This window comes from Leuresthes tenuis, unplaced genomic scaffold (assembly GCF_036924035.1).
Source record: "Leuresthes tenuis unplaced genomic scaffold, fLeuTen1.0.hap1 SCAF_8, whole genome shotgun sequence".
In the NCBI taxonomy this organism is placed as follows: domain Eukaryota; kingdom Metazoa; phylum Chordata; class Actinopteri; order Atheriniformes; family Atherinopsidae; genus Leuresthes; species Leuresthes tenuis.
Window position 1 is genome coordinate 7,801,988 of NW_027325362.1, and position 22,027 is coordinate 7,824,014.

Below are 22,027 nucleotides of genomic sequence, written 5' to 3' on the forward strand. Positions count from 1 at the left end.
TTTCTTTGATATTAGCTGCTAGCCTCATGATAAATCAGTACCAATTCTATTGATAACCTAATGGTGCAAATGAGAAAAATATACATGAACGATACGAACAAAATGGTCACTACTTTACATTTATCAAACAACATGGAAAGCTAAGTTTTTCCAACTCTTTAGCTGTTAATAGAAAGTATTCAGACATATTGTCAAGGAATGTTATCTGTCGGGTACGTCAGCATCAGCCGTGTTGCCACCGTTATGTTAGCTTTGTTTTTTCAGCCTTAGCGAAATGAATTATTGTATGATATCAGCAATGTTAATGGAACTGACACTTAAAAACAATATAATAAGTAGTGAATTACTTTAATCAATAATAGATAAAGTTGGTAAATATGGACTGGTACATGACATTATTAAGCTAAATGAAGTATGTGCTTCAGAAAGGTAGTTAGAAATATACCTCCTGCTCTATTTACACACAAACAATGGAGCTGAAGAATAGGCAGGATTTTCTGAAAATGAACAAACGAGTAAAATGGATTAATTTACTTTTATAAGTGACGAAAGTGAAAGGAACATAAAACTCCAGACTTGGCGAATGTACGGTATGAAGGAGGGTGTTTATTATCCTGCAGGTGTAATTATGGGTTCTAAAGTCTCAGCTGGGTTGCCAGCTCTTACCAACTCCACGGAGAAGCTGACACGGAAACTGAGAGGTAAAATACACAACTAAAAGCCAAGTAAAGAAGTCCATTTGTGTAACTAAATGAATAAAAAACAAAACTGATTACACAAAAAAACTAACAGTATATTGGATGATGGGACACCAACATTAACTCCATTGAATAAGGAAAAATCACCTTTATTTTCTCTCTTTATACATTTTGAGATCTCTTCTATCTGGCTAAGCAGGGTTTATTATTTTATCATGAATGAATAACAGCATAAAGTAGAAATATTGAAAACTACAGTAGCGCATTAGGTTGAATCTTTGGGGACCTCTCTTCCTCCTCCTCTTGCTCCTCCCCCTCCTCCTTCCTTCCCTCCTATCTATACTTTGCAGGCTCATTTGTGTTGTAAAGCCACTTTAGGCTGTTTGCAGGACAGGCAGCAGCTGGAAGACTTTCTCTGTTAGAGACATGATAAAGTGAGCATTCGAGCCATAAAACTGTGACTTAGCGGTACAGACACTCTCTGCAGGCCTATGTAAGTACAGCGCTCTTTTTTAAATTTGATTTTGTTTTAATTGATTTCATTAGTTCATTGATTTTGAATCAATGTCATGCAACGGCTCTGAGCCCAGCTTTGAAATCTGCATTTCACGGCAAAAACTGGAGTGCATTCATTGTAGTTTCATAATAATAATTTAATTTCTATGCAGTTCACACAGCACTGATTTTAAAGATATTTAAAATCAATAAGAACATTTTTTAATCAATAAGAACAATTAGACTTTTACCTATCTGGACATAATGTGAAAACATGAGTTTTCTTTGCGATTTTGAAAAAAACTCAGTTGTTTTCATTGCTCAGTGTGAGTTTGCTTTGCAGAAGGAGGAGATATCTATGTCGGTGATGGACACATGCTGTCAGTCAACAAACACACATGCAAAGTTTACAGGATGTTCCTTTTGTACAGATAAGCGTTCAGAGAAACAAGTGACAAAGCAAAAGAAGATGCAATAAGACCTTTGGACAGAGACATGAGAGTTTCAACAGAACAGACAGGAAAGCTCTTTATATTTACTCTCCTTTTAGGTTGTGAATATGACTGTCAGTCCTGTTTTTATCTCTTTATCTCACACCTAAAAGTTTTTATTACCGTAGGTGTCTCTAGTGTCTAGTCTGTCCAGATTTCCTATCAACATACGTGTACAGCTTTAAAAAGGTGAAAAACAATTCATCTGGTGTGAATATTTTAGCTTTTCAAATTTAAAGACTCCACCTCACTGTTTGAACTGTTTGCACTAAGATGTGTCTGAGATACGTTAAACGGTTGAACAAAGAGAATGAGACTCAACTTTGGACTGGAATTATAAAAAGCAAATAACCATGAGAGGACAGTTAGTGTTTTTTTTACCTCTGGTAGCTGCAGGGTAAATGTAGCTAACGATTGCTTTTGTTGAAATTTGAAATTCAAGAAAATGTATCTTTGAAAACAGAATTTGCAAAAGCCCCCAAGTGACAGACCAGTGATGGACCAGTCATCGGCACGTTTAAGTAGTTTTCCAGAAAATGAAATTAGAGGAAGTATATTAGAGCTAGTGCAATATGTGTCCCACAGCTTGAATACATGATCTATTCATTTTTTTTATGTCTACGTTATTTCACAATTTACTGTAAGACTGGGCTGTAGAGCAACTATAGCCAGTATATAAAAACATGATGTTTTGGGTGCCATTAACAGAGTCAGCACTCCCATCTGAACTTTGTTGGACCTAACATTTTTTTAGTTTAGTCATCAAGATCATTCCTGTTACAAATCACACCTCAATCAGAAATTAGAAAACATACATGATGTACATTTACTGCTGTGTGGAGCAGAGACAGGGCAGATATGAGGGTTATTGAGGTGAGACTTTACATGTTAACTTAGCTAGATTTCTATCCTATCCTTGTTATCCAGAATCTTGCTTATAGCTGTTACAGCAATTGTTTTGTAGCTTCTTTTTGAACGAGGACAGTGAAAGAAAATGCACTTACTGTGAGGCATGAATGGGTTTTACTTTTTGAGATGGAAATAAGTGGGTGGGCTCGTTGATGTCAGTGATCACTGTTTTTTAATGCCTGTTTGACTATTGTCTGATGCCAGTAGGTTGTCTTTTTGTGTGACACACCTTTTGTTAACACCTTTTGTTAAAACAGCACATGGGCTCTCCATTGTTGCAGCCACACACACAAGTGGGGGAAAACACAAGCAAAGATTAGTTGTTCATGCTAGTTCTTGCTGAAGGAAATGTGAGTAAAGTTACATCTATGTCAGTATGGACACTAATAAAAATAATCTGACATGAAAAACAAACCTAAAACCTCAGCCTCCAGTTCATTTAGAATTTCCTTAAATTTATTCAGTGGCAGCAGCTCCCTGAGATTCAGGTGGATTTGCAGGTGATTGAAATTTAGATTAATCACAGGATGCAAATTCAAATATAAGTGGGCATTAGAGAAATGACTAGTAGTTTACATATGATGATGATATTCATGGTTTCACTAAAGTTTTTTTTTTCCTGTGGTGCAGGAAGTTCATGTGAAAGAAGGCGCACAAAGTGCAAATTTAACTGACCAAATCCAGCCAATGAAAAAAAAAGTGCAGAAGAAATCCGAAGAGTGGCACGGCAGCATCCAGGTGTGAATGTCTGGAGTGATGGCAGTTACCAAGGAAGAGAGGTTTGAGGAAGGCAGAAAGGCGCCTGGAGCCATAAGACCGCCAGAAGGTGGCTGGGGTTGGATGATCGTCTTTGGCTGTTTCCTCTCTACCATCTGCATCAGGGCTGTGACCAGGTGAAGGATGTGTGTCTGTGAATGTACAAAGAGCAAGGCTGTCCTTATTCTGAAGTTGTAAAGCTTTAATTGTCCTTGCAATGTACTTAATTGCCAGATAAACAATTAAATATTTACTGAGTTAACTAAATGAAAAAAAGGTAAAAAAGTACAAACAAACTTGAGATAATGCCACTTTTTAATTTGATCTTACTTTCCATATTTTCTGAATAGCTCATAGCATGCTAATTTACAGATTAAGAATGTTATATGGGGGGTTAAAATTAGAATAGATTTACATACTTTAATAAAAAACACACAGATTATTTTTGTCATACTGTACATTACTGTTGCACCTTCCGTCTAAAACAGTAGCTCCTGTTTCTTTGGGTTTCAAGTTTTTTCTGATTGGTTGAATATAAACTGCCTTCATTCTTTGTTTCAAGTTTGCAAAACTAGTTAATCAGCAGACATTATGCAAATGTTGAGGGACATTTACATTCACAGAATTGTAACTTTTGTAGTTAAGATGGAAAATGACCACCTTTTATGCATTCTTATACAGAAGGAAGAGAAAAGGGGTATTCATATGAAAACACAAGAGTACAGTCATCATTCGTATTATTAATTTACCGTATTATTGTGATTTTATAAACTTGATAAGTGAGGGAAATTTGGTTTTCTATGTTCTGGTCAAAGCTCTCATTTAGCCTGAGGCCAAGGAGTTTTCACTTTCATTATGTAACCGACAAATATAATCATAAAGAAATACAGGTCAGAGTACACAGCCTTTAGATAATGAGATAAGAACGGCACCCATGAATTCATGTAAATCTCATTCAGCTGGTATGGAACTGGCTCAAAATTTGACCTCAGTAAAAAAAAATGATAAAGAAAATCTTTCTAAACCTTCTATCAGCAGTTTGTGAACGGGATTTTCTTGTAATTACAGTCATGTAAAAAGAAAGTTAATTTTGTTTTATCTTAGGGCTGTAAACAAAATAAAAACATAATCTGTTCCTTACTAAGTCTTCAAATTAGGAAGTGGAACTTCAGAGAAATGTAAAAGTACGGACAGTTCGGTCAGGACTTTTCCCATAGCTGCTGTACACATGTGTTTCACAACAGGAGGCTTTCTGCTGGAGACTCATTCTCCTGACTGGGAATGCAAGGGGAGGGAGTGCAGGGGAATCTCTGCCTATAGCGCACAGGATGTAGGATGTGATGCAGAAAATAGGCATTGGAAAGCACAGGTTTTTTTTCTTTACATTTATTTGAGAATGACAGATGAGGGTCTTTGTGGTGTTGATATCTGCGAGGAGTGTGTGCACAGCTACATACGAGTCAGTGGAAAGGAGAATGAAGGAGCAACTCTAACTAGCACACACACATGCTCACACTCATACACAGGCAGCAGATGCTCTGGAATATTTGCTGAATATTGTCTCAGCTGCTGATAATCCAGAAATTTCACAAGGGAGCTGGATGGAAAATTTCCATAGGAAGTCCAGAGCAAATGATGTTGACATTTTCCACCTCCTTGGAACATCTCTAGAACATTTCAGGACTCTAGTGCATGTTTTAAAAGGCTAAAAACTGAACAGCTTATTTGCCTTCTCTCTAGAGAGAACATGGCAGCCAAGCTTAGGTTTGAACAAACCACAATACTTCTTGAATAACGTCCTTTGGACAGACAAGGCCAAGGTGCAGATGTTAGTCATAATGCACAGCAGCATGTTTGGTGGTGGATGGATGATGATTTAAGGTTCCTTTGCAGCCACTGGGCCTGGGCCTTCGTGGAGGATCAAGTTATCCAAATGGTCCCATAATGCCGAGGCTGTGAGCCAGCAAAAACCTAGTCCAAACTGGGTCGTAACAAGACAATGATCCAAAACACAGCAACTACAACTGAAAATAACAGACCACATAGTTGCAATGGTCCGGTCAAAGTTAAAACCTCAACCTGATTGAAATGTTGTGGTGGGACCCTTAAAAGAGTTGTGCAGAAACGAATGCTACAAAAATTCCTCAGTGATGATGTGAAAAACTGATAATCCAGAAAACAAATCAGCCATTCAGTCATGGAGTACTCTTATTTTTCTGTCTCACGCTTTTTTTCTTTTAAATCAATGACAAATCTAATATATCATGTTTTGTTGTTTAGCTATGGTTGTACTTGTAAAGACCAGACCATTTTTCATTATGATATATAACACCTTAGAATTAAAAGAGATAGTACTAAAATGTTTGTTCTGTAAAGTTAGAGACAGTGACAGAATCTTTTTGGAAAATATAAAAGCTCTGATTTTGACATTTGTTAGTCAAGAAAGTCCATAATTGTTGCACTCTATTAAGTTAAAATGAACTAATGTAAAACCTTTCCTCTCTTTCTCTGCATACAGATGTGTCTCCATGTTCTTTGTGGAGTTCCAGATGCGCTTTGAGAAGGATTACTCCACCACTGCTTGGATCCATAGTCTGATTGACTCCACCACCATGCTATGTGGTAAGACTGGGGTTTGTACCTGAAACTGCAGGCATATTGATACTACTCTTAGATCACATTCAGCCAGGTGATAGTTACTTGTATAAGTTAATGAAAAACAGATGGTTTGGGGAAACTTTGGGGTAAAGTTGGAAATAAAGGAAATAAAGACCCTTGTTCATTTTGGTTTTTTTGTAAGATTGGCTGCATCCCTACATCAAATCTAACTAATGTGAACAAACTGTATTTTAAGCTCCCCTTGGCAGTTACCTTGGCAACCGTATGTCCTGCAGAGCAACAGTTATTTTGGGGGGCCTGCTGTCTTCTGCTGGCCTGGTACTCAGCTCCTTTGCCTCCAGCCTGGAATTCCTCTACATTTCTCTGGGGGTCATTACAGGTACACACATACATGCCACCTTTCATTACCCATGAGCCCTTTATGATGATCTGTCCTTGTACCATGCATTAGCACTCTTCAGTTTTAAGTAATGTATAACCTGTACAAATCCAAAACAAATTAGTTCAAGTGTGAGTACAGTGAATGATCAAATGCGGACTTGACAGTGGTTTGTCAGTTTAAACTACAAGGAAAGAAAAACAGCGGCATTTCTCAACGTATTCAAGCATGTCAAACAGTTGTTTGTGCTCTATTGTCCTCGCCCACACCACAGATTTGTGAGGGGTCTATTCAAATTTGGCAGCGTTCAGCAGCTTTTGCCAAACTCCAAACCCCTTTATCCGTCCTCTGCAGGTCTTGGCTTTGCTCTCAGCTACACACCAGCCATAGCGATGGTTGGGAAGTACTTCGTTGAGAGAAAAGCTCTGGCCTATGGCATCGCCCTGTCTGGTACTGAGTTTACTTTCCTGACATTTTATTTTATTGTCATTTATACCGTATTTTCCCATCCCTTCTCCTCTTTTTTCTTACTTATCAACTTACCTGACTTCATTTATTGTTTTCTTTCATGCTTGCTTTTAGCCTATCTTCCAGTTACTCTTCCCATCATTCTCTTCTTTTCTTCCTGTCTTATTTCATCCCATGAAATCCAATTTCACCTCATCTTCAGGTAGTGGCATCGGGACCTTCCTTCTGGCTCCTGCAGTTCAGATGCTTATAGAGCATTACTCCTGGAGAGGAGCTCTGCTCATCCTTGGGGGATTTGTTTCCAACTTGTGTGTTTGTGGTGCTCTGATGAGGCCATTGGAACCAAAGGGAGATGAAAGGTCAGTCCTCCATTACTTTGCTTACTTATCTATCAACCTGATTTTTTTCCTAAATGTTACCAGTGCTACTAATAAATGTAATTTCTTCATTCATCATGAGCTTAAGTTTGAAAGCTTTCAGTTAAATCTTAAAACTATCAAAAATATTCTAACTTGCTCTGGAGTGATGGCTCATCGCCTTTTTGCCTGTTGTGTCTCAACATTTAACTCTGCAAACAGGTTTAAGTGTATTAAGACAGATCGCAGATTTGCTAAAAGTCTGAACAGCAGAACCTGCTGGTTGATGCTTTACTCACATTGTGTTTGTTTTGGCCAACAGAGGAGGCTAGATGCTTACTAATGCAGCTTATGTAGAACGCTCTAAAAGTGAGAAGAGGTAGAGGAGCGTCAATGCTTCTTTGGCATTTTAATCACTGGATCCTACTTTGCTAAAGGAGAGAAGATTGTGCTGTCACACAATTTAATGTGTCCCTGGCATTTAGAATTACACTAAATTATGATCATAGAGTCCCAAGAAGACAAATATGATAACAGGAGGTGAGCAACCAGTGGCAACAATACATTTAACTTTTGTGGCTTTTTCCTGCCTTTTGTTATGGTGTCAAATGATCATCTTCCATTATGCTGCCCGCATATATGTAGCCTGTATGAAAAACCATGATAAAATGGCATGGGACAACATGTCATTGCGTAATTTATCTTTGAAACAGTTTGCAAAAGTGGGACAGCTAACCAACACACCTAATGTAAGAGTGGTTGTATTCTTCCTTAAAAATCCGCCCTACCAACTTTTCCCCAACCTTGAATCATACCAAATGTTTAACTAGAAGACAACTGGACTTTTGTTCTTGTTTCTTGAAGACATTTCACCCCTCATCTGAAAAGCTTTCTCAATTCTATCTGACTGGAAGGGGAGAATCAGACTTAGTCCAGATGCCTTTTATACAAACATTTATGATTATCATGACACAGATGACTAAGAATCTGCACCAACATGTTTTACCCCTATGTCATTTCCCATCATGGTTAAGGAAAGTTGTCTAGGAAAAGACCAAACAAATACTTTTTAGGATGACTGAACCATACCTCTGAGGTGTGAATTAATTTTTATAGTATGTGCAGGAGTAAAACTGTAACTGAAATAGACTTAAGGTAGTATAGGAGGACATATAAAAAGGATTTAAATTATTAATGGTGTATTGCATCGCATTCTCCAACAAATGATGACATTTTGTAAAGACCCTTTGTTGTCATAAATCAATCCAGAGGAATGCCTAGTATTTGACAGAGTGGGGTACAAACTGATAATGTAATGACCTGTATCTATCTCCCACTCCACAGTTTGCTGAACCATATGTTAACTGCAAAAGTAACCATCAAAGTATTAAATGCAGTTTTACTCACACAGTTTTTGATTATTTCCAGTAAATCTCAATTAAACCCTCCATCATTTACCGTAGCTTCACTAACCAGGGTCCTAGAAACAGATTTTGTGACAAAAATAAATATGACCAAAATTTTCCTTTTTATTTAGTAGATATTAACATTGGATTTTTAAAAGAATAATGAATATTATTTTTATTATTATTATTATGAATATTAGTGTTGAAATAGGAAGTATTTTTTCTTCTCTTCCTCTGCCGTCAGTTTTTCAGCAAAGCTAAGCTAACTGGAACAATGCACTGGCTCCAGAGTTCAAGGAAAACACTAGATAATGCTTTAATGCACAGAGGGATACTGATCTTGAACTAATCCTTTAAGAACTTAAATACACATCATTTTCTTACTCTGCTGTGTTTCATACAGGACATGGGAGAAAAATATGAGAGGCATGGAGAAAGCCTTCATGATGACAGTTCTGGAATCTAAAGTCACTCAACAAGTAACTTCTGACTGCAGCCAAGAGGAGCCCAAAAATCAGGAAACACACAACTTAAAGGACACCGGGGGGCTTGTCATTGCCAATGGAATGTTAAAAAATTTTGGACTTGAAAGCGACAAACTTCAGGAGAAAATAATACTACTACCAAATCGAAGACTGCCCGATCCAAGGTTAACTGACCTTAAGATAGCTGAATGCATTTTGCTTAGCAACAAGCTGTCTGAGACGATGCTAGGCGAGACTGAACTATCAGATCTTAAACTTTTCAACAACAGCACAGACGATGATGACTTGAAACTGGTCCAAAGCATGAACTCGAACAACATGTTGGCAGATGTGAATGCAACGAGCGAAGATTCAGGATTTAGTAAAATCAGACCAACAGATGACTTAAATAAAACTGTTCCTACGGAACCCTTGGTAAACACACGTCTTGAGACCAGCAAGGAGTTTGGCTTCCTTTTCATGCCCAACTTCCTGATACTGTCAGTGTCCTTCCTGTTTCTGGCATATGGCTGTAGCGCTCCAGTAGTTTACCTGGTTCCCTATGCCCTCAGTGTCGGAGTGGAGCATCAACACGCTGCCTTCCTCATGTCTATATTTGGTGTCAGCGGCATTGTTGGCAATATTACCATTGGATGGATCACAGACAGAAAGTAAGTTGGGGCTGGAGGTTTAGTTTGTTACATACATGTCTGTTTATAAATAGCAGTCAATAGTCATTGATTTCCTTCCTTCCAGGTGTCTGAAGAGGTATCAGATGCTGAGCTACATGGTGGCAATAGGCATGGAGGGCCTCTGCTGTATGTTCTTGCCCTTCCTCCACACCTTCTCCCTTTTGGTGCCATTTTCTGCTCTTTACGGCTACTTTGACGGGGCATATGTGGCACTAATACCTGTGGTGACCTCTGACACTGTGGGCTCCACCTATCTCACCTCTGCTCTGGGTGTGGTCTACTTCCTGCATGCTATCCCATACCTCATCAGCCCACCGATAGGAGGTAAGGGTTTGTGAATTAGATGTTGCAATATTCAAAGGTCATATCAATTTAGAGATATTCATAAAAATACCTTTAAGACTATTTGGTCACTTTCACTTTTTGTAAAAAAAAAAAAAGTAGGCTTCAGCCTCTCAGAATCTAAACATACCAGCTTTAAACTGAAAAAGGAAAAAAATGCTCTGTTTTTATTGATATTTTCATACTTATAGCATCTGAGAAGATACTATAAAAGGCATACTTCTAACTGTCATAAAGCATTAAACCTGATTTCTTATTTATTACACTTTCTATTATGTCCATAGTTACATGGATGTTTGTACACAAATTTGTCTCTAAACTGAGGAAAACATGGAAGCCACGTTAGAGGCAGAGAATACAATTGTTACCTTTTATTCTGTAAGACTGTGTCTGTTCCCTTTTCTCCAGGTTGGTTGGTAGATCGGACAGGGAACTACACAGCAACCTTCTTCCTCAGCAGTGTTTCCTTCATCCTCAGCTCTCTGACTCTGGCTGCTGCCTCTTTAGTCAAACATGTGGTGACGAAATGTAAAAGAGTTCAGGATCAAGAACAGTGCCCACAAGACACAAATCAGTCAGAATCTGTGCCTTTTTTCACAAATGAAAAGTTTTGATACATCTAATAAACAGTATTGTTTTTTTTTGTTTTGTGTCTGAGTTTAATTTTAATATTTTTGTTTGATATTTGTCTCACTGAAGGCAAAGTTTGCAGATTTATTTGGAAATTCTGACGCTTTATGAACTTTTCTATAAAACTGACCTTCTGATTCAAAGCAGAAATGTGGTCAGTGTTGCTTTTATAGTTTTGAACAGCAAATCCATCCATCCATTTTCTATACCTGTTTAATCCGTCGGTCAGGTAGCAGGGGAGCTGAAGCCTATCCCAGTGGTCATCGGGCGAGAGGCAGGGTACACCCTGGACAGGTCGCCAGTCCATCACAGGGCCACACAGAGACGAACGAGACCAACAACCACACACACACTCACTCCTAAGGACAAGTTAAGAGTCACCATTAACCTAACATGCATGTTTTTGGGCAGAGGGAGGAAGCCGGAGTAAACAGCAAATCCCTTAGTAAAAATGTTTGCTCATTCGACAGGCATCTGTCTAATAATTGATCCATTAGATTTGGGACAGCAGACTGTTAGATTTGGCAAGTGGTCAGCTGAATTTATCTGCACCATGAATGAATAAACAGGTCAAATTCTGAGTCAAAGAACACATCACTACAGATCCTCGGCAGCAGCTCGTGAGTAGCTTTTCAGTATACATAACAACAATGTAGAGTTCCATTCAAACTCAATCTATGTCCATTTGTTGTGTAAATCTATGATTGTCTGAAAAACAAATTAGTAAAACGTAATAAATGTGGAATTCTCCACAGTGACAATAACATTTTAAGAATTGAAAAACGTAAAATATATGTTCAATCAGATCCCACTCTCCCAGCCAACTTCAGAGGGGACACCGAGGTGTTCCCAAGTCAGCTAAGGGATAGATATATAAAATGTTATTGTTTTGTTAATTTCCTTGCTTGCTCAGCTGCTGGAGTTTCCACTGATGGAGGAACTACAGCAGGAGGGAGTGGGTATTCTCAGTCACAAGGGGAGAGTAGACTTGTGTCATCTGTTCAGTGTTTAAACTTTTCAAAACAAATGTTTCAAGTTTGTTTAAAATTGTTGGGAAGAGGGAATTACATTTGACATCACAGAATAAAAAAAAGGTTGGTCAAAATTTCTTAAAATATCTCCGTCAAATCATCCACATGGTTCTCACTAATTGTTTTTAAGAGCATTTTAACTGTGACTGAATTTGAGGTGCAAGTACACTTTAATCATCCGAGTGAAATGAAAAATAGTTTGATAATGTCAACTTTGAATCTTATTTTCCTTAGACAAATCCAGGCCGAGTGGCAGTACAAACGGTCAAAGTGGTGATGTTGCACACCAAATATGAAGCGAGATTGGTTTGTTTAGATCTTTATGAGTTATAAGTACAATAAGAAAAGTTCATTCAGAAAGGTTTTCTAAGGGGAAGTGTTAGGTTTAAATGTGTGAGTGCAAACTATGTGGTTTTTATGGAGGCAGCTTTTGTGTATAAGTGTGCCCAAGCATTCAGTGGGGTGTGTGTGTAATGTTGTGTGCGTGTGCGTGTGTGTGTGTGTGTGTGTGTGTGTATTCACCAAAGAGAACATCCCGTTCTGAGAGCATCCACCCCCACATGGGGAGCCCTGCTTTGTTCCGCTGCTGCAAACACCGTTGTGTGTTTTCTCTGCATCCTCAGCAGCGATACCATTTACACACCGTGTGTGTGCGTATGTCTGACTTATTCGTCAGGATCCAGCTATCCGCTTGTCTGTTTTATTATTTCAACTGATAGTTCATTTTATGTTTTATTTGTATGAGTTAGAGATTAGTCATCACAAAAATGACAAAGAATGAAGTCACTTTCAGTTCTCAAAACCATTTGAGAGCTTTAGAGATGTATTGTTGAATCAAAATTAAACAAGTTTATCAGCCAATGTCTCAATATCAGTTAATGAACGTAAACAATACAGTCTGTAAAAGTATTTTGATCTTGCAGTCATCAAAGTTAGTGTTTTGAAGCGACTTCAATTATGAATAAAACAGAATGCTGTGAGAAATGATCTGCACATTACAAAGCTTGTTGTGGTCTGTTTGTAGATACCTTCAATGATGCTTTCTATGCTCTTAAGAAATCTGATATGGTGGTTTCCAGTAAACAATACTGTGCTGGTTTGCCATCTAGAAATTAAACTGCAAGAAAAGAAAAGAACGACAGCACAAATTTGGAAAAAAATCACCTCAGCAAGTTTTATTAAGAAATTGTTTGTGTTCATATCAATACTCAACCTCCGTTTGAGAAGAGGGGTAATTAAGAAAAGTCAGTTGCATGTTTTCAGTAAAAAAGAAAAGAGCCTTACCCAGTGACAATCTGAACTGAAAAATGAAGGCCAAAAACCAGCAATAGTTCTATGACCACTGACTTAAAAAGTAAGTCAACCGCCACAGAAAAAAAAAAAAGCTTTTGATCAATACAGGGGCTTTTGAATCAATTGGGGAAATTCACCTCTGAGGGCTTTCTTTCTGTTCTTATTGTACTTAGAGCAATGTGTTTTGGTGATTTGCAATGTTCACCCACAGCAAGAACGTTTCTTGTTAGGGGCCTTTCTGTGTGGAGTCTACACGTTTCCTTTGTTCAACCAGCCAGCATACACTTACTTGTAAACATTGGTAACACATTAACAACAGATATTAGTGTTCATGAATAGCCTGCAAAAAAAAGAAAGAAAACACACAGAAATGGACCAACAGTGAGGCTCGAAATGTATTAGATGTATTTCTGAGAACTACATTGATCCTCAGTTCCTGCCTTGTGGACCAAAAAAGATTGGACATTTGCATTAACAGTCACAGCAACCATAGAAAAGTATCTGCTGTTCAAGAAGTCCTTTTCTTCTCCCTTCACAGCCACTGAAGGTGTGCACCTTATAGCTGCAGAGGTGGAGAGCCAGTGGGCATATACTGTGTCATTGCAGTCATACAAAACCTATGTTAAAAGCATGTTTAAGATTGCACTACAAAGCACAAATCCATGTCTTGTCTGCCTTGTTGCAGTTGAGGAGGGAAGATGGTGTTAAGACTAGATGTAAAGAAATAATACAGATGATTTTCTAATAGTATAACTGTCAAAATGTACATGTTAATATAAACAGTAATGACCAATGGTTCCTGATTATAGTATGTCGTAATATATCATCAAAGATATTATCATTTCAGTGTTAATGTTAAATCAACATTTTACTGTTTCATTGTTAAATATAACGCTCAACTATTCAGCCTAGAACTATATATTTCACATCTAATTTGTTGGTAAAATCAAGACAATTGATCATTTCACAAGCTCACGGTAATTTCTTTAGATGTGCTGTTTTGAAAGAACAACAGTCTAAACCACAATATGATTCAGTTTCCTGTTACGTGAGTCAAAGTAAAGCAGCATTTTGGGAGAAGTGTTTTAAAATGACACCAGTGATTCACAAATGATCAGTAAGGAGGTGTTTTAATTGACTTAAAAAACATCATATTTGAAAATCTCCTCTTGTGTTAACCTGAAACTGTTGCTATCATAAATGTAGAAAAGTTAAGCAAAATGCTGTGGTATGTACTGTAGAGTAGCTATAATAAAGTGGAAACATGAAAGTATAGCTCAGGTACCTCAAACCTGTAGTTGCAGTATTGCATATCTTAAGTAAACATACTCAAAAATGTTAAACTGTATTCTGCCTAAGTGTATTTTTTTTTATTTCCCCTGCGCCAAATATGGCAGGATTAAGGTGCTCGAACGTCATCCGAAAGTCTCCAAAGGTGGCCTCGACATCAAAAACTGCAAAGCCTACGGGTGTTAGTGTGTGTGCTGTGTGTGTGTTTCAGACAGAAGTTTCCACTGTGTAGGTGGATGCGTGGGAGGTAGGCGGAGGAGGGGTTTCCTTTGAGGTTGGCATCCCCAAACACAGAAAAGAAAAGGACTTCCCCCTGTAACTGCGCACACACACACACACACACACACAGAAAAAAAAAGTTTAATTATTCTAACCTACAGTCAGACGTAGATATCTTTAAGCCTAACAGGACATTTTGATGTGATTTTTTTAAAAATGTGATTCATTCTCTTTCATCTCACTGTCCTCTCTCTCTCTTTCTAATTGTTCAACTTGAGTTTGTCAGTACCAGCATAAGGCAGCCAAAAAGTGTATGCAGTATTTGCCCTGACAGTAAGCATGAACATGTCAGCTTCCTTGGTTCACTCTGAGCTAACAGACTGCAGATCCACATGGGGGAGGCAAAGTCAAATTCTGAAGATAAATGTCAACCAGTTTGTTTCTGTCCAGAAGCATTGATGTGCTTCCTAATTATGACATCACATGCAGATTTACTGTTGATGATCTTGAATTGAACTAATATTGCTGTCTGCCTCTCAAGGATTCACTAAAGACCTACGTGAAAAACGTGTATTGTTATTAAAAATATATTTTTATTAGTGTCTGATTACTTTGCTCAATAAATTGTTATGATTTTATTGTCTTAGAATGAACAATTTGTATCTATTTGGGTCCTTCTACAGGGGCCAATGGCCTTGTTACTGCCACATAAGACACCTTGAAGAAAAGTGCTTATCAGCAGGCAAAAAGACAGTAGAAAGAGGAGGAATCAGCTGTTATAGATATGGTTTTGCAAAAAGTTTGTCGGTATACATTTGGGAGATGGAGGATTGTACTTGTTAAATAGTACAAGAATAAGCAACAACGCATGAAAGACCTTGTCAAAGAACAAAAACAAGGAAGAGACTAAGTGAATATTGAAAAGAAAACACTGCTGTGGCTTTTTCCAGATGGAAATCACCGATGAAGTGATAGCGCCGCTGAAGTGACGCAGAGGTTGGTTATTTTCTCCTTATTTACCACTATAGATGCAATTTGTAGCCTGTGGATAAACAAACGTTTTAAATGGTTCGCAATATCCAACTTTGCTACTAAATGTCAATAATCATTACAAATTTTACTTCAAAACACAACACAACTTTTAAGTTTGATTTAAATGCATGTTTTTTTAATCTAATTTAATCACAGGCACTATTGAACTACACAACAACTGTGCTGATGTCAGCAGGAAAAAGGGATCTCATGATTACTCATGCGCACACGTGCACACACACGAGACACCTGCGTTGATGGTTTACACTAGATTGACTCTCTGATAAACTTTTGTCAAGCTGCAGCCAGGTGCATAATGCCACTGTACGAGTGTATGAGAGTGTGTGCTTTACCACATCACTCACACACGTCTCTGTGGGTAGACAAACATTGCGCAAAACACAAGATACTCCAGAGGAGACATAGATGAAAAGTAAACACTTCCACTCACAACCAGATAGAGTATTGCTCGCTCCTGCAGTCTTGATCTTATTGATCTTTTATTCTATTCATCCTGAAACAATGTTAAGTTGGTTAAACGCCATGCAAAACTGTACTGTGAATGAGCAAAAAAAAAGTGTAGAGCAATGATATAAGTGTCTGTGATTGTATGCTTGAAGCATTCTCACACGGTTTTGGCTTACGAGTTTTCAAATGAATTTAAACGAGGATGCTTTAATCATCTTTCCAGTGCTCAAGGGGACTATTTTCTTCATCATGATCGTGTGATTAATTTCTTATATGTATGTTAAATGCATGTGTTGCATAATACTGCATGGGTAAATGGTCAAAATATGACAAGCAAAATAAATTCAATAACCCTTTTTTCAAACAGAGACTGTGTCAAAATGTGGTGATGCTTTCATAATGAAATTTACCCCGTGAATTCAAAGCTGCAACATGAATTACATTTAAACAGATGTTGTATGTTTGCAATTCCTTTCAGGTATGATCCCACAAACTTCAGCTTGATTTTGATTAGATTAAACGCCATTTTCCCATTGTTTAGAATTCTTAATTTACCATACACATATGTTCACAGCTCATCTTTTGCAGCATTCAGCCTACATGATATAGACATGAAAATAGCCTGCCCTGAAAGACACCACTTGCCTGGACTAAAAATAAGCATCTGGCAGGACAGCTGATCGTCTTATCCTGTGTAGTGCATTGTAGTTGAAGGGAACCAGTACCAGATTCAGGAACCATTACAATGTCAAGACTTACTTAGGCTTTTTCTAACACAAAATAGTCTGCATAATCTATTTTGTATCATTTTAATTATATAATTGTATAATTTAGTATAATTGTACCGCTCAGGACGACTTTCTGTTCTGCCAATCACTACAGACCAGAACCACAACTAAACACATGTTCCAGCTTCTGAACTCAGAAGTCCAAGAACGTGGGCTTGATTGGAATAATTTTGTGCTGTAATCTGCACAGATGGCGCCAAGGCTATGACAAGCAGTTGTAGGCTTAAATCTGTGAGATGGCACCCGAGATGCGATGGACCCACTGCAGCATCCATTGCGAGTAAAGAAGATATCTGACCAGTTCAAGTCTGTGCTTGATACAGCTGTGAAAACTGTGAACTTCATTTAGGCCCGACCAACGCACTCACGTCTATTCCACGTGCTTTGTGATGAGATGGGTAGCCAGCATGTCCAACCCCTGCTTCATACAGAAGTACGGTAGCTATCACAAGGAAAGGTGCTTTTGGGGATTTTGAACTGGAGGGAAGTCCAAATGTTTTTACAGGACAAACACTTCCCTTTTTCAGATGTTTTTGAAGATGGTTTGAAGATGGTCTCTTCCTCTTTATTGTAATGTCAGTGATAAAAGTGGAACTTGGAGAGCCTAGTATTTTCTGAGGTGGTACTTGATGTAGAAAGTTTGAGAACTGCTGCCCATTTATTTAGTTGTCTTTTGTGACAGTCAACTCAAAACTGAAAAAAAGACAAACCTGTCTCTTTGTTTGGGGAAACCATTGACTTCAAGTGTAATTCAGTGAGCTGTTCCGGTTTGCAGGGTTATGTTTCATGATAGACCCACTTCAGAGCAAACTTTCACTGGGTGAAAACGTCAGTATCTGAATGAGTGAAATCCCCTTTCACCTCCGTAAAAAGACACACCATGCTTCTAATCATGATAGGGGATTGCTCCAGATAGCAAAGTGATAAGTATCCAATGTTTTCAATCCCTGATAGAGATTAAAAATGTGCCTGTCTTCATCCAAAGCATAGATCATTTCTGACCATGAACTGGGATGTCATGTGTTCTTATTCTGGAGTTTTCCCTCACTTTATCCAGCCTCTCAATCTTCATCACTACCAAGCTTAGACTTCAAATTATGCTGCATTCACTGATCTTGTAAATGGGAAGTCAAAACTCTTTCACTCTTGCTTTTTGCTTAGCTATTAATAGCAAATTCTCACCAGCAGTTATATTGTTACATTTAAAAAATAAATGAACTAATAATGCTCTTTAAGTGATTTGACTGATGTATTGTATCCATCCATCCATCATCTGCCGCTTCTCCAGGGGTCGGGTCGCGGGGGCAGCAGCTTGAGCAGAGAAACCCAGACGTCCCTGTCTCCGGCCACTTCCTCCAGCTCTTCCGGGGGGACCCCGAGGCGTTCCCAGGCCAGCCGAGAGACATAGTCTCTCCAACGTGTCCTGGGTCTTCCCCGGGGTCTCCTCCCCGTGGGACGTTCCCGGAACACCTCCCCAGGGAGGCGTCCAGGGGGCATCCTAACCAGATGCCCGAGCCACCTCATCTGACTCCTCTCAATGCGGAGGAGCAGCGGTTCTACCCCGAGCCCCTCCCGGATGACTGAGCTTCTCACCCTATCTCTAAGGGAGAGCCCAGACACCCTGCGGAGGAAACCCATTTCGGCCGCTTGTATTCGCGATCTTGTTCTTTCGGTCACTACCCACAACTCGTGACCATAGGTGATGACGGGAACGTAGATTGAGCAGTAAATAGAGAGCTTCGCCTTCTGGCTCAGCTCCTTCTTCACAACGACGGGTCGGTGCAGAGCCCGCAGCACTGCAGACGCCGCACCGATCCGCCCGTCAATCTCACGCTCCATTCGTCCCTCACTAGTGAACAAGACCCCGAGATACTTGTCGGGGTCTTGCAATACAATGTATTGTATCTCCTCTAGGAAATCAGACTTTTAACTGACATTCCTTTTTTATTTTTCCTCTTCGATAGTAGCAGTACCAAGTTTTCTCAATGTGGGCCAGTTCAACACAACTGCTGACAAGATTGTACTTGAAATAGGGATAAGTGCCAACTGTTAGTGGCCAAACTGCAAATGAAATAAATATACTGTCAGTATTTCAGAATAGGACTTTCAGTACACTATTTTTTCATTCAGTTGGGTCTGTGTTGTTCTGGCTGGATAATGTATCCTCTCTTATATGGTAGCTTGAAGAGTTATTGAGAGTCCAAATTAACGACTGGATGGAAGCTCAAAGCTGAATGAAAGACTTCAAATGAGACATATCCTGTGGAAAAAGAGAGTGGAAGGAGTGGAGTTGAGTGACTCAAGTCCCACTTTTCATTGTTGAACTGGAAGCTGTGGTACTTTATCTGGCATTTTGACCAAAACATGTCACATAAAATGTTATTAGGATCATTAGGAAGTTTCATTAAACCCTCAGGAAGTTTGTCTATTTGTGAGAAAAAAAGAGCATGATATTTAATTCTCCAGCTCCTCCTTGGGAGTCCCAAGGCGTTCCCAGGCCAGATGGGAGATATAATCCCGCTGACGTCTTCTGGGTCTGCTCCTACGTCTCCTCCCAGTTAGACATACCCAAAAACCTCCATCGGGAGGAGATCAAGAGGCATCCTAACCAAATGCCTGAACAACCTCAGCTGATTCCTTTCGATGCTGACAAGCAACATCTCTACTCTGAGCTCCCTCCAGATGATTGAGCTTGTCATTCTGTTTTTAAGGCTTCAACCGCTTGTATTCATGACCTCATTCTTATAGGGGCTCAGCTCCCTCTTCACCTCAACGAACTGGGCAGAAGGATGTCTGGGTTTGCCTCTGCAACCCGACCTTGGATAATAGATGGATGGATGGATGGGTGGATGGATGGATGGATGGATGGATGGATGGATGGATAACGTTTAGATGGTATGAAGCAGATATAGGCTGTTCATTGTCATCAATAGGTGGAAGTATAGGCTGTGCTGTACATAGATTTAATGAACAGAGCAGTTATTGCTAACGTGAAACAACACTTCAAGGAAAAAGACAAAAACAAACCAGTTCTCTCCAGTTTTAGAGAAAAATGGGCAGATGTCAGTAAGAACACTATTTAGACATGTATGTTTAATTCTTTAACTAGTGTGAGTTTTTGGCTAAATTCTCCTGAAACAGAGGCAGCTGATTCTTCATGTCATCAGTCACCTGAGTAATATTTTTGAGTAATATTTTTGCTATGCCCATATGTGCATCAACGGGAACTTAAGAGAAACTGAGGAGTTTTTCTTTGCATGTTGCTGTTTCCATTAACATTTTTTAATGCACACATCTCAAAATGTTTCCTGTATCTGATCCATGTGACCTATACTTTCTGATGTCTTCAAACACCTGACCATGACAGCAATGTAAAGCAGCCACAAGAGAGATACAGATCATGCTTCCTCTGATGTATATCGTGTTGCCACAGCTTTATATCCACTAGTGATTTAAAGCATACAGTAATATCTGGATGGTTCATGCTGTTTCCTGTCAAGACAGGTGCCCCAAACAAACAACAATGACCCAGTTAGAACAAATCTAGACCGAAGCTCATTTAAGATTAACATACCCTGACTTTGAAAGGAAACCAGAATCTCTGTAGATCTGTGTCAGTTTTCTCATTGCACAGGGGCCTGGTTTGGCATGTGTAGAGGATTAACATACCTCTGCATCCCCTAGTCTCACCTCAGTCAGACTGTTATACAGGTTCAAAACTCTGGTCTTCAAAGTTCTCAAAAAGAATATTCTACTATGTCAGTGACAAAGTAATCTTTTGTAGACAGTAAAGTTCAAGCAGGGTGCAATTATTTGGCCATACATTGAAATACAGGAAAAAAAATGCAGAGAGAAAGCCCCGGGCAAACAGATCTTACTTAGAGGTCACATATGAGATACACACAGTTAGTACTATACATAGAGTGGCAACACATCAACAGAGGCATAGATACAGATGTGTCGAGGGCTCTTTTTTTTCTGTAGTTACACATGATTACACATGATTCATGAAAATAACTTATCAAAAATAATCTTAGATTAAAATCATTTTCTCCATTCTTTTAAATCAACTATGAAGCCTTGCGGGATAACACCTGTTGCTTTATTCAGACTAACAGTTTAATTAACGCTTTCTGTTTTGGAAGTGATATAATCACCATAACGTTGAACTGAAATTTGGACTGATAATTTGGTTATTTGTTGATGCGAATGATGCATTTATGTTGGAAACATCTGGTGTTTCAAGACAATACTAAAGTTTTTTTTTAAAGTTTTTTTTACTATAAATATATCTAATATCCCAATCATATGTGGATACTCCAGAAATCATTATCGGTAATTTTTTATCCCATTCACTATTGTGATAGAATTTTCATATAGATTCCTAATTCATGCATCTATGTACATTGATTTAGTGTAAAATTTAAATTTATGCTGCCGCCTAAAAAACAGAGGGACTGTCCGGGACTTTCTCGGTCCCGGACAGTCCCTCAGGAAAGGTCAGAGAATCAGCTGCTCTTTCTTCATCAGAGGTTGGACACTGAATCACATGTACATTCACTAAACCAACAAGTTAGTCTTGAAAACAGTGTTAGATTGGGCACATTTGCCTGTTTAAGCCTTCAGGAGAAAAATACTGACTACAATGACAGTTAAATGGTCCACACTTAAATCCCTTTATAACCTTTTCAAGGATCTACAAAGTACTTTACATTTGTTTCTCATTCACTGATACACACAGACACTCTCTTCTTATTATATTTATGGACTTATATATGGTGCAGAGCTCTTTTTCTCTATAGTCACACACTGATGAACACATTTAGGGGAATTTGAGGCTTATGACATCTATGACATTAAAGTGTCCTATTATATGACACTTTGATGTCATTGGGATCAAACCACCAACCTTCCAGTTTTTAAGAGGACCAGTCTATCAGCTGAGAGCTGAGCTATCAGCTATAAAGTACAAGACAGTGTTTTCTGCACTCTGGTACAGCAATCACCTTAATGATTAATGATTTTTGATACAAAACTGAGAAGTTTATGCTTTATCATAGATGCACAAGACAAAAGTTTATTTTTTTGCCTTTATCACGAACGTCACAATTCTTGGATGTGCAGCTTAAAAGTAAAGATGGCCAGTTACAATTGTGTAGTTACTTTATGGTGTACTTCCTACATAATTCTTTCTAGTGCTT

General features: G+C 38.6%; 2 protein-coding genes across 2 annotated transcripts in view; both read left to right on the forward strand.

Moving 5' to 3' along the window:
* Positions 1–22,027, forward strand: part of pank1a (pantothenate kinase 1a) — a 225,008-nt gene that overhangs the window by 24,815 nt on the left and 178,166 nt on the right. The window lies entirely within an intron of this gene.
* On the forward strand, positions 1,072–10,717 carry LOC140312822 (monocarboxylate transporter 12-B-like). Its single transcript, XM_072390647.1, has 9 exons — positions 1,072–1,191; positions 3,224–3,486; positions 5,868–5,971; positions 6,204–6,347; positions 6,702–6,797; positions 7,018–7,174; positions 8,981–9,712; positions 9,798–10,057; positions 10,484–10,717. The coding sequence occupies exons 2-9, from the start codon at positions 3,338–3,340 to the stop codon at positions 10,687–10,689; spliced, it is 1,848 nt and encodes a 615-aa protein (XP_072246748.1). The 5' UTR covers positions 1,072–1,191; positions 3,224–3,337; the 3' UTR covers positions 10,690–10,717.

What these genes read in the sequence shown, in the direction of transcription:
- LOC140312822 (XM_072390647.1), top strand. Translation starts at nt 3,338, where the DNA reads ATGTCTGGAGTGATGGCAGTTACCAAGGAAGAGAGGTTTGAGGAAGGC. An exon ending in CTATGGCATCGCCCTGTCTG is followed by an intron (nt 6,798 to 7,017) that starts GTACTGAGTTTA and finishes CCTCATCTTCAG; the next exon opens with GTAGTGGCATCGGGACCTTC. An exon ending in GGATGGATCACAGACAGAAA is followed by an intron (nt 9,713 to 9,797) that starts GTAAGTTGGGGC and finishes CCTTCCTTCCAG; the next exon opens with GTGTCTGAAGAGGTATCAGA.